General features: G+C 40.5%; 1 protein-coding gene across 41 annotated transcripts in view; it reads right to left on the reverse strand.

The window, feature by feature from the left end:
• SLMAP (sarcolemma associated protein) overlaps positions 1-14,642 on the reverse strand; it is a 153,936-nt gene extending 139,294 nt beyond the window's left edge. For 11 of the 41 annotated variants that reach the window (XM_045192325.3, XM_045192326.3, XM_045192307.3 and 8 more), the window contains exons 1-2: positions 14,462-14,633; positions 12,964-14,263 (exon numbers count right to left, since the gene is read on the reverse strand). In XM_045192325.3, coding sequence (XP_045048260.1) covers positions 12,964-13,161 — 198 coding nt within the window. In that variant the 5' untranslated portion in view covers positions 13,162-14,263; positions 14,462-14,633. Of the gene's footprint in view, positions 1-12,963; positions 14,264-14,358 lie in introns of all 41 variants that reach the window. The other 30 variants (XM_045192320.3, XM_045192321.3, XM_045192322.3 and 27 more) reach the window with 8 other exon arrangements.
• Between the last annotated feature and the right edge of the window lie 1,528 nt (positions 14,643-16,170).

Below are 16,170 nucleotides of genomic sequence, written 5' to 3' on the forward strand. Positions count from 1 at the left end.
ACTCATACAAGTTTTTGTATGGACATTGTTTTGATTTCTCCTGGGTTTATTATACCTAGGAGCAGAATTATTGGGCTATGTGGTAACTCTGTAACATTCCTTTTTACTATGCAAAGTTTTTGAAAAATTCAAAACTACAAATTTTGTATATTCTAAAAAGCATAACTACCACACCTATACTTGTAACACACAACATGATCTAATTTCCTATCCCTGAAGTTTTGAAATGGAAGGAATTTGTAACTAGCATCTAATAATATAGTTAGTATTTCCATAGCTAAGTAGTTTAAAAATAACAAATATAGTCACTTTTTCTATATTAGATTTATTTATGGGGATATATATATTCCATTTAAAACACAAACTCCATACATACTAAACTTAAAAATTACCCAATGAAAGAAAAAAGTACATTTTTTAGCATATTACAGTATCTAAACAGTGATACTCCACTATACAGGGCGGGGCAAAAGCAGATTTACAGTTGAGAGTACACAAAACAGAGTTTATTCTTATATTATTACTTATTAATTATTGTATTATTTCCCATACAAACTGTAAACCTACTTTTGCCCCACCTTGTATTACACGTAAAAAGTTGTTTTTATTCAACTTGTAAAATGTCAAGTGCTGAGTAAGTACTGTTTGAGGAACTGATCTTCAACTAGTACTCTAAATAAAGTGTTACTACCAAAATATCTCAGCGATAACAGACAAGGTTTTTATTTCAATGCATTTTTTTGTTCTATTGTTAACTAACAGATTGGTGAGAAGATTAATGACTAAGAACTGAGGTAGCAAGCAATAGAGAGGTCAGGGGTGTGCATTCTGCAATCAGACGGTTTGACTCCTGACTCCACCATTATCTATGTCATCTATAAACTGAAGAGAGTAATACTACCCACTTTAAAAGTTTGCTGTGAAACTTAATTGAGATAAAGAACATAACTCTTAGCACAACACCCAGTGCTCATAAATGATAGCTATTAATGTCACAAGTCTGGATGCTGGTCAGAACTTAGGGCATATTAATACCTTTCAGAATAGCTTACCACAACTCACTTGACACTACAAGCTAAAAAGCACATTTTAAATTATGATCTAATTACTTTTTAAAACAAAATAAGAACAAAAAACAATGTTTCTTTACCTCCATACCCAAGTAGGTAAATGTAGAGAAAAAGTTCTGAAAATCACATAAACTAATAACAACTGTTAATTAATTCTGGAGGAGGGGAAGAGGATGGGAGGTACCTATGTGGAAGAAGACATATATACACTCATTATACTTCCCTATTACTTGAATTTTTATGAGAACGTATTCCAGTTATTTGTATAAGTAAAAAATAAGAAAAGAAATAACAGCTGAAAACTCCACATTGGAAATTCATTTCTGCTTGGCTCAACTGGAACAAGTCAGGAGTTATAAATGTAGATAAAACTATAAGCCTGAAATTATGGATAAAACCTTAATATAAATAAATTTAAAAAAACAAAGTTTCCACCCTGACTAGTGTGGCTCAGTGGGTTGTCATTCCGCAAACCCAGGGATGACATTTTGAGTCCCAGTTGGTGCACACCTGGTTTGCTGGCCAGGTCCCTGATTCGGTTTGTGCGAAGGGCAACCGATCAATGCTTGCACGCTGATTTTTCTCTCCCTCCCTTCCCCTGTCTTAAAGGTGAATAGGTAAGGGGGGAGTGGTGGAGGGAAAATGGAGACAACTATACTTGAACAACAATAAAAAAATGTGAAAAAAATTTTATAAAAAGAAGAAAAGGTGAATAGATGAAAATCTTTAAATATATATATGAAACAAAGTTTCTTATGTCTTTAAATTAAAATCTAACCAAAACTGTATATTTATCAAAGGATACAGTACTAATCACCAAAACTTCCATGGGTTCAAATACCTATAAACTTTACTTATTAAAGTTACATCTGTCAGCTACTCTCTTTAAAGTATAAAAAATTTCTCTGGCAAACAATTTGTTCCAAGGATGCCTCATTCATTCGCATGAATACCCAAATCCAAATCAGTTGCCTGAATGCAAGCCTAAGGAAAAGTATATTTATTGCTAGTAGTAGAGATATGTTTAGTTAACTAAATGCTAGTTAACTCAGAGAAATAATTAACTCAGATTCTCTCAGTCTTGGAAAGTCTGTCATATGACAAGCATTTTAGTTATGCATCCAAAAAACAATAACTTAGACTCTCTTTCAAGAGAGCAAAAGACATATATGTATTTTTTAATCCTCACCCAAGGATATGCTTATTGATTTTAGAGAGAGAAGGAAGGGAGGGAAGGAGACAGAAACAGAGACAGAAACAGAAAAACATCAATCAGTTGCCTCCAACATGTGTCCTGAATCAAACTCACAACCTAGGTACGTGCCCTGATCAAAAGTGGAACCCACAACATTTTGGCGCATGGGATGACACTCCAACCAACTGAGCAATCCAGCCAGGGCAAGATAGATCTTCATTATAGTAATTGTTCAGTACATATTGAGATAGTTCAGAATAAATATCTAATAGCTGGTTTTTATTTTCAGAAAAATCTATATTCTGGTTCCAACTCCCATAGTTCCTAATAGGTGGCCTTGTACAAATAACCTCTAAACATAACTCTCTTTGGATAAAAGGGAGCCATTCTGTAGCTGCTCTACCGACCTTAGAGTGTTATACAAATCAAGTGAAATAAGAAAGCATTCTATTATAAAATCCTTAAAATAAAAGTATTATTTTGCATGAAACCACAGACATATGTAATAGCTCAAAATTATTATCACCAACCACAGATTATCTGATCCTGAAACACTTAGCAAAGTGTCTTGCACACTGCAAGTTCTCAATAAATAATGATTTATACAAAAACTACTTATTGGTAATCGAGTCCATGATCACAAATTAAGAACTCGAATAACCTACTGTCCTTTCACCCTTATTGGGGTTCACAGAAATACAAATTGCTCCATTTTTCACATTTCACTCATTCAAACATTTATGTAGTGCCCATTCCCTTGTTCTTAAGAGCTCACATCTGGCAGGGCAAGAGTACATATTTGCATAATAGTTATTTTGTTTTCTGTGTCCCATAATAAAATAATATATAAAATTCTATGGGATACAGAGGAAGAATCAACTAATTCTTCAGGTTGTGGGAGTCAAGGTCTCAAAGTATGAAGAGGAAAGGTCATTCTGGAGGACAAGACAGAGCCGCAGAAGAGGCACTTGTTCTACAAACAGTCAACACTGTTATTTAGCTACTGCACAGACTTTGGGGCAAAAGAAAAGAAGAGTAAGAAGATGGACCTAAAAAGGAGGAAATCAAAGTCAGATTTTGATAAAGTTCATATTATTGTGCTAAAAATTAATGGGCAACAACCAAGAATTTTTTGATTTTTATTTTTCAATTAAAGTTGACATACAATATTGTATTAGTTCCAGGGATACACCCCAGTGATTAGACATTATATAACTTTCTAAATGTACATCCTAATATATCTTGTACCCATCTGATATCATACATAGTTATTAGAATATTATTGACTATATTCCCTATACTGTACTTAATATCCCCATGACTATTCTGGAACTATCAACTCGTACTTCTTAATCCCTTCACCTTCTTCACCCAGCCCCCCAACAAACCTCCCATCTGTAACCATCAAAATGTTCTGTGTATCTATGAATCTGTTTCTGTTCTGCTTATTTTTTTTTTTAGAATCAACTGTTGATAGGCATGTGTTTATTGCCACTTTATTATTCTATTTTTAATCTCTTTTTTCCTTCTTCTTACGGGGTCTTAAAGAAGACCCTATAACATTTTGGGTAATCAAGTAATACTGGTTTGGTGGTAATAAATTCCTTTAGTTTTCCCTTGTCTAGGAAACTCTATGTCCTTTGATTCTAAAGGATAGCTCTGTTGGTTAATCATAATTGTCAGTCTTTCCTTTTCATCTTTGAATAATTCTTTGCCAATCCCTTTGGGCCTGCTAAGCTTCTGTTGAGAAATCAACTGGCAGTTTTATGGGAGCTCCCTTGTAGATAACTGTTTGAACTAACTGCTTTTCTCTTGCTGCTTTTATGATTCTTCGTCTTTAACCTTTTGCATTATAATTATGATGTGGGTTCATCTTGCTTGAGACTCTCTGTGCTTCCTGGACTTGTATGTCTATTTCTTTCACCAAATTAGGAAAGTTTTCTTTCATTATTTTTTCAAATAAGTTTTCGATTTCTTGCTCTTCCTCTTCTACTTCTGGCACCCCTATGATTTGGATGTTGGTACATTTGGAGATGTCCCAGAGGCTCCTTATGCTATTCTCATTCTTTTGAATTCTTTTTCCTTCTTGTTGTTCTGATTGAATGCTTTTTTCTTCCTTACGTTCTAAAACGTTTATTTGAATCTCAGCTTCATCCCCTCCACTGTTGGTTCCCTGTGGACTTTTCCTTATTTCACTTAATACAACCTTCATTTCTGCCTGGGTACTTTTTATGCCATTGAAGTACCCAATGAGTTCTTGTAGCATCCCGATAACCATTGTTTTGAAGTCTGCATCTGATAGGTTGCTTATCTCCATTTCTTTTAGTTCTTTTCCTGGAGCTTTGATGTGTTCTTTCATCTGGGCCATATTTCTTTGTCTCCTCAATTTAGCAGCCTCCCTGTGTTTGTTTCTGTGTATTAGGTAGAGCTGCTTTGACTCCCTGTGTTAGTAGCATGAGCTATTTTAGGTGAATGTGGCTTCTTTAAATCCTTGGTTGTTGGACTTCCATACACCTCTATTTTCTGGTGAATTTGAGTGATTTTGTTTTGTAGTTTAGTTGTAATTTTTGCTGTAGTTGTGCTCAGAGGTGAAGCATGTTTACCTACACCTCCATCTTGGTTGGAAGTCTCTTAATCAGGCATCAGTGGGTTCAAGGAAACACAGGTGGCTGTCCCAAAAAGTAGGAAGAGCACAATAATGGACAATCCAAGCAGAAACCCAAAGGCTGCCTCTAGGAAGCCTATATAGAGCCTAAGCGAGGTTTTCATTACCCAAGATCCATGCGCTCTCAAGCTATCTTCCAATTGAACATTTTCACTAATTTGTAAATGAAATTTAGCATTTTCCTCTATTTCCTTGCATCCAACACTCATCCATGTGTGAAAATCCTAACCCAAGCAGAGCAATCTTTTAGGAAATGACATTAGCACTTGAAGAGGAGGTCCATCTCCATGTTTCCCAAAATCTGCCTGCAGCCAGCTGGGTGGTCCAGGCAGTGGCCCCTTGTATGTGCCCCATTTAATTATTTTTCATTCCTATTGTGAATCTGGTCTATATCCTTACAAAAAGACACATCTAAATTGTTACAAAGCCTCAGAAAAGCAGAGTGGTTAAGAGCTTGGGTTCTAGACCCTAGAATCAAGAGTAGGAATACGGAGAGAGAAACAAGATGGTGGCACAGGTAGACACACTGTGCCTCATCGCACAACCAGAACTGACATAAAATCAAACAGCAAGGAAGTCCGACACCAAGTAGATAAAAAAGAAACATATATCCATGCCGGTAGGAGGGGCGGAGACAGGCACGGGGGGGGGGGGGGGGGGGGGGGGGGTGGAGAGGACTCGCATTGCCGTGGCGGTACCGAGACTGGTGGAGTGTGGGACAAAAGGGGCAGGCAGTCTGACCACTAACAGGCCCTGAGGCCCTACATTCGTGCACAGATAAACCGGGACGAATGGCAGGGAGCAAAGCAGACCATGCAACCCAGGGCTCCAGCGCCGGGAAATAAAGCCACAAACCTCTGATTGAAAACACCCATGGGGGTTCGGGCGGCAGCAGGAGAGACTCCCAGCCTCACGGGAGAGGTCATTGGAGAGACCCACAGGGGCCTAGAGTGTGCACAGGCCCACCCGCTCGGGAACCAGCACCAGAGGGGCCCAATTTGATTGTGGGTAGCAGAGGGAGTGACTGAAATCCGGTGGAGAGTGGAGCAAGCACCATTGTTCCCTCTCGGCCCCTCCCCCACGTACAGCATCACAGCTTAGAGTCACAGGGCAGCAACCAGCGTTACCCGGCCCCACCCCAGGAACACCTAAGGCTCCGCCCCTTTAAGTAACAGACACGCCAAGACAAAAAAAAAAAAGGCCCAAATGACAGAACACTTCAAAGCTCCAGAAAAAATACAATTAAGTGAGGAAGAGATAGCCAACCTATCAGATGCACAGTTCAAAACACTGGTTATTAAGACACTCACAGATTGGTTGAATTTGGTTGAAAACTAGATGAAAAAATGAAGGCTATGCTAAGAGAAACAAAGGAAAATGTACAGGGAACAAATAGTGATGTGAAGGAAACTGGGACTCAAATCAACAGTGTGGACCAGAAGGAAGAAAGAAACATCCAACCAGAAAAGAATGAAGAAACAAGAATTCGGAAAAATGAGGAGAGGCTAAGGAACCTCCAGGACATCTTGAAATGTTCCAACATCGAATTATAGGGGTGCCAGAAGGAGAAGAGGAAGAACAAAAAATTGAAAACTTATTTGAACAAATAATGAAGGAGAACTTCCCCAGTCTGGCAAAGGAAATAGACTTCCAGGAAGTCCAGGAAGCTCAGAGTCCCAAAGAAGCTGGACCCAAGGAGTAAAACACCAAGGCACATCATAATTACATTAGCCAAGATGAAACAGGAGAGAATCTTAGAAGCAGCAAGAAAAAAGGACACAGTTACCTACAAAGGGGTTCCCATAAGACTGTAAGCTGATTTCTCAAAAGAGACCTTACAGGCAAGAAGGGGCTGGAAAGAAGTATTCCAAGTCATGAAAGGCAAGGACCTACATCCAAGATTACTGTATCCAGCAAAGCTATCATTTAGAATGAAAGGGCAGATAAAGTGCTTCTCAGATAAGGTCAAGTTAAAGGAGTTCATCATCACCAAGCCATTTTTATATGAAATGTTAAAGGGACTTATCTAAGAAAAAGAAGATAAAAAATATGAACAGTAAAAATGACAGCAAACTCACAGTTATTAACAAACACACCTAAAACAAAAACAAAAGAAAACTAAGCAAACAACTAGAACAGAAACAGAACCACAGAAATGGAGATCACATGGAGGGTTATCAATAGGGAAGAGGGGGGGAAAGGTACAGAGAATAAATAGCATAAATGATAAGTGGAAAATAGACAGGGGGAGGGTAAGAATAGTGTAGGAAATGTAGAAGCCAAAGAACTTATAAGTATGACCCATGGACATGAACTATAAGGGGGGAATGTGGGAGGGAGGGGATGGGCAGGATGGAGTTGAGTGAAGGGGGGGAAATGGACAACTGTAATAGCATAATCAATGAATATATCAAAAAAAAAAAGAGTCAGAATACCTCAGTTCAAATCCCAGCTCTACCATTATTAGCTATGTGAACTTAGGCAAGTTAACCTAATCTAAATTTCCTGTGCCTTACTTTCCTCATAGGTTAGTATGGGAAAAATAAACACCTACCTTGAACACGTAAGGATTAAATTAACATGTAAAGCAGTTAGAACAGGCCATGGTACGCAGGACACCACAAGTACTGGTTAAGCTGTTACTCATTTTTCCTTGCTCTAGGTCTCTACATATTGTTGTATCACTCTTAATTGGTTTTGGTATGTCAGTATTCTGCACAGAACTCTCCCTGGCTTTCGATAGCCTCTGGGTCCATGCCCTTAGTTTGGTAATCAAGGTACTCCACAATCTGCCACCACACTATCTACTCAGCTTCAGTTACCCAACACCTGCTTTACACAAAATAAAAGGAAACAGATATATAAGGCGGAGGCCCTCTCCTGCAGGATCCGACAACTAATTACAAAAACAAGGCACAAACATAAAACCATGACAGAATGGATGTTCACTATAGCTGCTCTCCAAAAGAACTCTACAATCCAACAAAATTTGTTTCCACAGTGTTTGTTTGGAAGATGCCAAACTCATTAAAATTATCTGCTTTTGCCTATTTTATTCCACTCTCATCCTCTCCATTCACACAAAACCCCAGAGAGCACTTTTTCTTAAATTGTATTTATCCACTCCTTAAAGTCCAATTCATATAACTATCACTCCCTTGCCATTTAAACTTATATAATACTATCTTATCTCAATTAACTGTTCTCAAGGTGTATAGTCACTCTTTCTAAAATATAATCTCCCAAAAAGAAGAAATAACAATTTCTTACAAGTTCTTTCCATTTCCTTCCCCCTCACCATGCCCTCCACTAAAATAAATCATGCTGAAATAGGTGCTCAAAAGTATGTATTGAATTTAAGTAAAAAAGTGAAACTGGGCCCTGGCTGGTGTAGCTCAGTGGATTGAGCACGGGCTTGTAAACCAAGTGGTTGCTGGTTCAATTCCCAGTCAGGGCACATACCTGGGTTGCAGGCCAGGTCCCCAGTTGGGGGAATGTGAGGGGCAACCACACATTGATGTTTCTCTCCCTCTCTTTCTCCTCTCCTTCCCCTCTCTCTAAAAAAATAAATAAAATCTTAAAAAAAAAAAGTGAAACTGGAAGTAATACTACTACTACTACTACTACTACTACTACTACTACTACTACTACTACTACAAGAAGACTGAAAATAGACTTCATACTGTATCAACCACTAGACTACCACCTACTCAGAAAGCCACCCAAATCATAAAGCGATTGTCCACTCACTATCCTTTCTTTGTAACCAGCATATGGATAGATTTGCTTTTCAGTGGTACCTTGAGTCAACAGAAGGATTAATAACCATTCTATTATATCCTCTCTAACTTGAAAAGCTTAACCTCCAAAAAGGATGATACACAGGGCCAGCATCCAAGCAGGGCAATAACATCCAACTACTACAACCCTAAGTAGATAATTTAGGAAAGCTTATTAAAGTCCACTTCGTGGCAAACCTGTCACCCTTATCCTGGCTGGGCAGCTCAGTTGGTTGGAGCATCATCCCAATATGCCAAGGTTACCAGTTTAATCCCTGGTCAGGGCACTTACAAAGGGAGATCCAAAAAACCTGGAATTATCTTCCAGAGGGCGGCCCTGGCAGTACAGGCTTCCCCCTGCTAGGTGAGTGTTATAGGAACCCATCTGTTTCGGTGTACCAGCTGGCATTGTTCTGAGAGGCTGCATCCAGCTTCAGTGAATTTTTTTTGAAGACTCTTTCAACACATTCACCCATTTCATGATGGGGGATTTATGAGCACACCACTGCACACCTTGCTGAGTGTTCAGCAGTTTTTAACCAAAAATGGCACAACCCCTATTCCCTGACCTCCCTATTAAGTTGATCTCACCCCAGCAACTTTTTTTTTTGTTTCCCAGACTGAAAAAAGTCTTCAAAGGGAAATGTTTTGCAAATGTGGAAAAGGTGAAACAAAGAATGGCAGAAGGACCAAAAGGCATCAAAATCAGTGAGTTCAAAAACTGTTTTGAGCAGTGGAAAAAAACCCTCAATAGGTGTATTGCATCAAATGGGGAGTACTTGGAAGGTGACTGAAGTTTAAACATGTAAGAGTAAATGTACAATTTTTTATAAATAAATTTCTGGGTTTTTTGGGATCCCCCATCCTGTAAGAATCAACCAAGGAACGCATAAATAAGTGGAATAACAAATCAATGTTTCTCTCTCTCTCCCTTCTTCCCCTGACTCACTCTCTCTCAAAAAAAAAAAAGAAAAAAAAGTCACCCTACAACATGCAGATTTTAAGTACCATAACACATTCCATGAACTTAGCATTAAAAAGTGTCACCTGGCCTTGACCAATGTGACTCAGTTGGTTGGGTGCTGTTCCACAAAGCAAAAGGCTGCCAGTTCAATTCCTGGTCAGGGCACATGTCTGGGTTGCAGGTTCAGTCCCCAATTGGGGCATGAGTGAGAGGCAACCAGTCAGTGTTTCTCTTACACATCAACGTTCCTCTCCCTTTCCCAGCTCTCCAAAAAGAAAAAAAAATTTTTTTAAGAAAGTGTCATCTACATTTCCACGTGCCTACATGTGGAAAATTTTCCATAATGAACAATCGTTAAATATTCAGAAAGTTTCAAATGTTTATTATTTCTTCTACATTTTAGTGGGCCTCCCATAATGGCCAATGCAGAACACAACAATCACAAATGAAAATCAACCAAAGGGCATATTATCCCAACTTGCCACCTCCTAGGTAAAGTGCAAATTTAGACAAAGCTTTCAACTTCCTATGCTCTAATTTAAAAAATTACTTCTACATATGCCATCACATGAAAAAATATTTCTCATACTTTCCTAAGACTCCACAGCACTACAACAAATTGCAAAGAGCTTCTTAGATGGTTCCTCTTACCCTGACCCCAAACACCCTCCTCCCTAAGTACTGAGCCCTTAATAAGGCCCAGGAAAGGGTGCTAAGTGATTTACATGATTATCTCAATCCTCAAAACAAAAGTAAATACCATTATTATTCCCAGAAGAGAAAAACTGAGGCTTAGAGATGTTTGGGAAAAGAACTTGCCTGAGGAGATGCTTATAGAAGGAGGGGATTCTTGAGTTGTACAAAAGAATTTGCTGGGAATGGCCCAGGGACTTTTGTTATGAGACCATTATAACAGAAATCCTCAAACTAGTAATCTTACAGAGAAAACAATAAATAATATTTGGTCAAACTGTGAGTTGTCTTTGGAACTGTGTACCTCACAATATCTGGCACATAACATGCTCAATAAAAACCAGTCTGTTTGATTTTAAATTTAAATAGTTAATTCCTAAACTAATTTGATCACATGGCAAAATCTGACAGGTTATTTGTTTTAACTAGATTAAGTGGTACAATAGCTAGTAATTATATCTACACCTAAAATAGTGAGTGTCCTCATATTCTGAGTGTTTGACTAATAAAGCAGAAATAAGATGGAAACTGGCAGAAATAAGCTGCGTACCTTTTCAAGATGTTTTTCTAATAACAAATTCCACTTAAAATTTTAACATGCCATCATGATTTATACAATAAACATTCACTATTGATCTGGTCTTAGTCACCTTAAAATAACTTATTGTGGGGGTTTTAATATAACCATGAAAAGCAATGTTCATGTAATCACTGTTCGGCAAATAAGCAAAAGAAAAAAATCTGAATCTCCTTTGAGTACTGAATCAAAGTAAAAAAATGTGCATTTCCAGAGAATGTACTTTAAGCAAACCTGTAATCTGATTAAGATGGATTGTAACTGTTGCCCAGGATATAAACAGACAAAAATGTAAAAATGGTTCAGTTAAGGCACTATAGCAGTTAACTGATATTTGAATCTGACTGATGGAAAGATGAGTTCTATGAATATTCACTTTAAATTATTATGGGTAATCTATGAAATCTTTCAGGCAACCAAACTTTAGTTTCCAGGGAGGGAAAAAAAGTGTTTGTTCACAGGTAAATGAGCATATAGAAAAATATGCTTCTCTTTTTTTCTTTGGTAACACTTTTTTTTAAAAAATTTATTTATTTATTTTTAGAGAGAGGGGAAAGGAGGGAGAGAAACATCAATGTGTGGTTGCCTCTTACGTGCCCTCCACGGGGGACCTGGCCCACAACCTAGGCTGGTACCCTAGACTGGGAATCGAACTATCCACCCTGTAGTTCACAGGCTGACATCCACTGAGCCACACCAGCCAGGGCGAAAAACATACTTTTCATTTCTCATCCTACACACAGAATAGGATAAAGGTATTATGCAAGCACACAGCACTTGGGCAATCTTTTCCTCCTTTCTCTGAAAAATGATTTATATAATAATTCTTTAATTCAGTAGCAACAGAGTATTACTTTCTTCCTTTTGAGGCTCAGGTTTCTTTACTTTTTTCAAAACACTATTCTTGAAGATTTAAATTCTTCTTTTAAAAAAGACTTAATCATTTAACTCAAAAAGAGGACCAAAAGTCAGGAGGTGAAATCTGAGATATTATTATTAGTCTTACATAACTTGCTCTAAGTTGGAATTGATTCCATAGCTCAACTAAAACCTGAGGTTTAAGCACAAAGATGAGCTCTTTAGCATATTCTTCACACACATAAAGTTTTAAAAATTGAAAGGGTCTTTATTTTTTTCCTGTATTCTTAAAAATATAAGCACCCACATGTTGAGTAAATCAGAGTGCCAACATAAAAATGGTAAAATGGTCGCACTTAAAATAAAGAGCACTAAATTCCTATTTCAGCTAGGTAATGCAATAATTGACAGAATTGAATATAATTTCAGAAAATAAATTAATTTCCTAACACTGATTTTTAAATAGCACCTCTGTAAGTATGCATGAGGTGTTTTTAATAAGTGCTGCAGGCAACATCAAAAAGTGATTTCCAAAAGCAGTAGGTATATGTTCACTCAACTTGCAAACAAAACTCTGAAAATGTAGTCAGTTATTCATGCCTAATTAAATTGGCTTTGAGAATTGCAAATCACTCCTTCGTGGGTATATTATATACATAACAAATCTTTCAACTTGATACAAACGATGGCCTTTACAAGACAGGCCCAGATTTGAACTCAACTAAAAGCTACCTGTTAACTACATCTCACCAGACACTTGAGACCCAGTGTAATAACGGCCACGGATTCCCCTCATTGCTTTGGGAACTGCTGCTTGCTTAATCAAACTCTGAACTGCAAATTCACCTTTCTAAAAAGACTGAAAGCAAGAAGCCAAGCTTCACTAGCTTTCCTAAGAGAATTAGGGTTTGGGATTTCACTGGGAATGACCACATTATCAAGATGCCATCGCCCTTCCGAGACATTTAATTACAATACCTTCTCTGTTTTCCATTCAACCACCTCAATTAAATTTCCACTGGAACCAGACACACAATAAGTTGATTCCGTGGCCTTGTTGAAAGTCTGCTCTAGGTGCAAACCCTGGGATCCCGCATAACTTATGCAAAAAGAGCAAAGGGAAACAAAAAGTAATGATTGTTAAACAATGTAGTCACTTTACCTTGCCCGTCTTGTGATCAAACCAGACGAGAGCATGGTTCCTTGACAGCACTTTGCAATCAAAGGTAGCATTATTCTGCGCGGGTCGACAGCGGGCCACGGAGCGGCCGATCTTAATGGGCTCGTCCAGGTAGACATGACGCTCCTGAAACGGGTGCGAGTTCGGGCGGCAAGTGAAGATGGCCAAGGCTGACGGCATCGAGGACAGACTGGGGGTGTCTCTCCTACCAAGGGACAAAGAGGAGTTCCACCGGATCCGGACTGCCCTTCACAAGCCTATACCCCTGTCCCTCCCCCCAAAATTTTATATTAAAACAAATTGCGCATTGTCTAAGCATAACCAGTGAACATCAACAACTCTTCACTTGAGTGGGAAGACAAGCCAGTACAAGCCCCATCACCTTCTTTAAAACCCAGCAGCGCCCTGATCACAAAAAGTCTCCAACTGGCAGCTTTCAGTCCATCTTCTTCCCGGGGAAGAAAAGGCTCAAACATCGGACAGCTTCAGCCAAGAAAACTCCTGGAAGACAGTTTGGGAACTGGAGGTATCCAAGCAGATGAGTCACACACCAATTCTTGTGTTTTGTTTGGGATCGCGGCCGCTTTCCCCCCTCGGTGGCGGAAATGTTGCAGCACTGCAGCATGAAGGACGGGTCGGTTTGATGCGGCCAGGAATGTCCCTTCGGAGCGAACGGAGGTGTAGCCGGCAGTCACCACCCGTCCTCCAGGGCCTCAGAAGCGGAAGGGTCAGAAGGGTCCCAGGGGGGTCTAGACCGCCAGCGGGACAGTCTGCATTGCCCCAGAAGCGCTGAGGCCGCCGGGAGGTGGCACGGGATCTTCGGCTGGCACAAGCCGAGGCGGTGGTGGCTGGGGTCCTTGGCACGGGGAGCAGGGGCCCGCGGGGGTCGCGGGGAGCGGCCGAGCAGGGATTCCCGGGCACCTGGCGGGCGTGCCCGCGACCAGGGCGGGGATCCGGCTCCGCAGGCCCGTGCTGAACGAGCTAGGAGCGACCCCAGGGAGACTCGAGGGTCTCCGCCCGCAAGAAGTTGATCCCTGGACGCCTGGGCTCTTGGCTACTGGTCAGCACACCGGCCGCCTCCTCTCAGGGTCGTCCCAGCGAGGGTCGCATCTCAGGGACAGCAGCCCCAGCTCCAGGCGGACGAAGAGGTGGGGGAGGGAGGCTGGCCCGGAGATTCGGGGAGAGGCCTGGAGGCCCCGGACTGAGTCCGCCCCAGCCTCCACCACTCTCGGCGGGTGGGACACGCTCAAGCTGTGCCAGGCGAGGCAGGAAACTTTCCGACCTGGTAGGGAAACACCAAAACAAACGGCCGTCAAGCACCGGTGCCCGCCCGCCTCAGCTCTCGACCCCCTCAACCCGCCCCCCTCCAGCTCTCACTATTGGCCGCAAACTCGGCTGACCTCTCCGCGGACCGGTTGCGGGGATTTGAAGTCCGGACGCCAGGACAGGTCCAGTTTCCCCTGCCGCCGCCTCAGCTTACCTTGCCAGCGCCAGCCGCCATAGTGACTCTGACTGAAACCTACCGGGTGCACAGCCACGGGAACGCGCACCCTTCAAGGGTCCTCCTAACCCCTCTCCCGCGCCGTAGTGCGGAGACGTCACGTGACCGACGCCGTGGAAACCATGATGGTCAGGGGCAGAAAAGAGGGCAAGCTAATTTTTAACTCCGGACGCCATCTTAGTTAAGGGCCGGAAGCTTCAAACGATGGAGCAAAGTTCTATGACCATTTTGGTTAAGGGCAAGAAAGAACTTGACCCATTGAAGGTTTATAAAACGTGTCAACTTCCGACTTTACCATCTTGGTAAGAAGGCACCAATTTGCACTAAATTTTATTCACTATAACCCTCGTTGAAAATACTAACGAGCAAAGAGAACACACCCGTCCAAAGGAGATGCTATTAATCTTAGCCGTGGGAGAGACAGTTTTCCCGCAGCTGCCTTAGGATTAACAAATCAATTTCCCACAAGTCCTAGAATTCATGCACGAGAGAGTCCGTTCTCCCCTGCTAAAGTCTTCCCACTGTGTGTCATGTGCTGAGAAAAACTCTTTGCTTAGTCCCTGCATTCCATTTTGATGACCTGTCTTCTCATTAGACTTATCATTTTACCCCAGGGTTCCAACGCAGATTTTACCCCAGGAAGAGTGTGACTTAAGCAAGTTCAAAATCATGTTCCTACCCTGGCTGATATGATTCTGGATTGGGTGCTGACCTGCAAACTGAGGGGTCACCAGTTTGATCCCCAATCAGGGCACATGCCTGGGTTGTGGGCCAGGTCCCCAGTTGGCAGAGTGCAAGGGTCAACCAGACATTGATATTTCTCTCCTCTTTCTCCTTCCCTTCCCCTCTCTCTAAAAATAAATAAATAAAACCTCAAAAAATTAAATTAAAAATAAAATAAAGTCATGTTCCTTCCAGAGAAAGGTCTGAAAAATTTCCAGTATGAAAAAAAGGAGTATTTCCCCCCACTCAATATATTAAGGTAGATGAGACGTCATATGATCTCAAGAAGGAAAAACTGCAAAGTCTTGAAGAAAATTTCAAGAAAAGATGACGGAAAAAAGTCTTACTCACTTAGAATCAATGGTGGCTTCATCGGATTCCTGTGACAACAGACTCCACCACTGTCACCTTGGCCAAGTTTCCAAACCTTTTCAAGCCTGGTTTTCTAATCTATAACATGAAGATAATTAATAACTCACCTGTTATTATGAGAATTCAAGGTAATTATCCATGTTACTCAATAAAGAGTAGCTAGTCTTCATTCCAGTATTAATATATAGGGCTTTGGCCCTGTCCTAAACTTTGTGCTGGGCCCTGGGGATGTATAAGTGAACAAAACCTCAATTCCTGCCCTCTGACAGCACACCTGGGTATTGTGGGATAAGGATGAGGGATGACAAACTCAGGTAGAGATTACTTTGATGTAATCAGGGCTGAAGGATGGAGGCAAGCATGTGATGCTGAAGAGATCAAGGACCAGCCTTCTAGGGGAGGTAACTAAACTGAAGAAAGGAAGGAAGGGAAACCACAGTAAATATGATATTTGCTGAATATTCTCATAAATTTTCAGAAAGAAGGAATAGCAAGAAAAAAACAAAGTTATTTGAAACAATGAACCAATGTGCCTGACACCTAATAGTGACTCGATAAATATCAGATACATGAATAAAAATTATACACTGTTC

The sequence above is a fragment of the Desmodus rotundus genome, chromosome 8 (assembly GCF_022682495.2).
Source record: "Desmodus rotundus isolate HL8 chromosome 8, HLdesRot8A.1, whole genome shotgun sequence".
NCBI classification, from domain to species: Eukaryota; Metazoa; Chordata; class Mammalia; order Chiroptera; family Phyllostomidae; genus Desmodus; species Desmodus rotundus.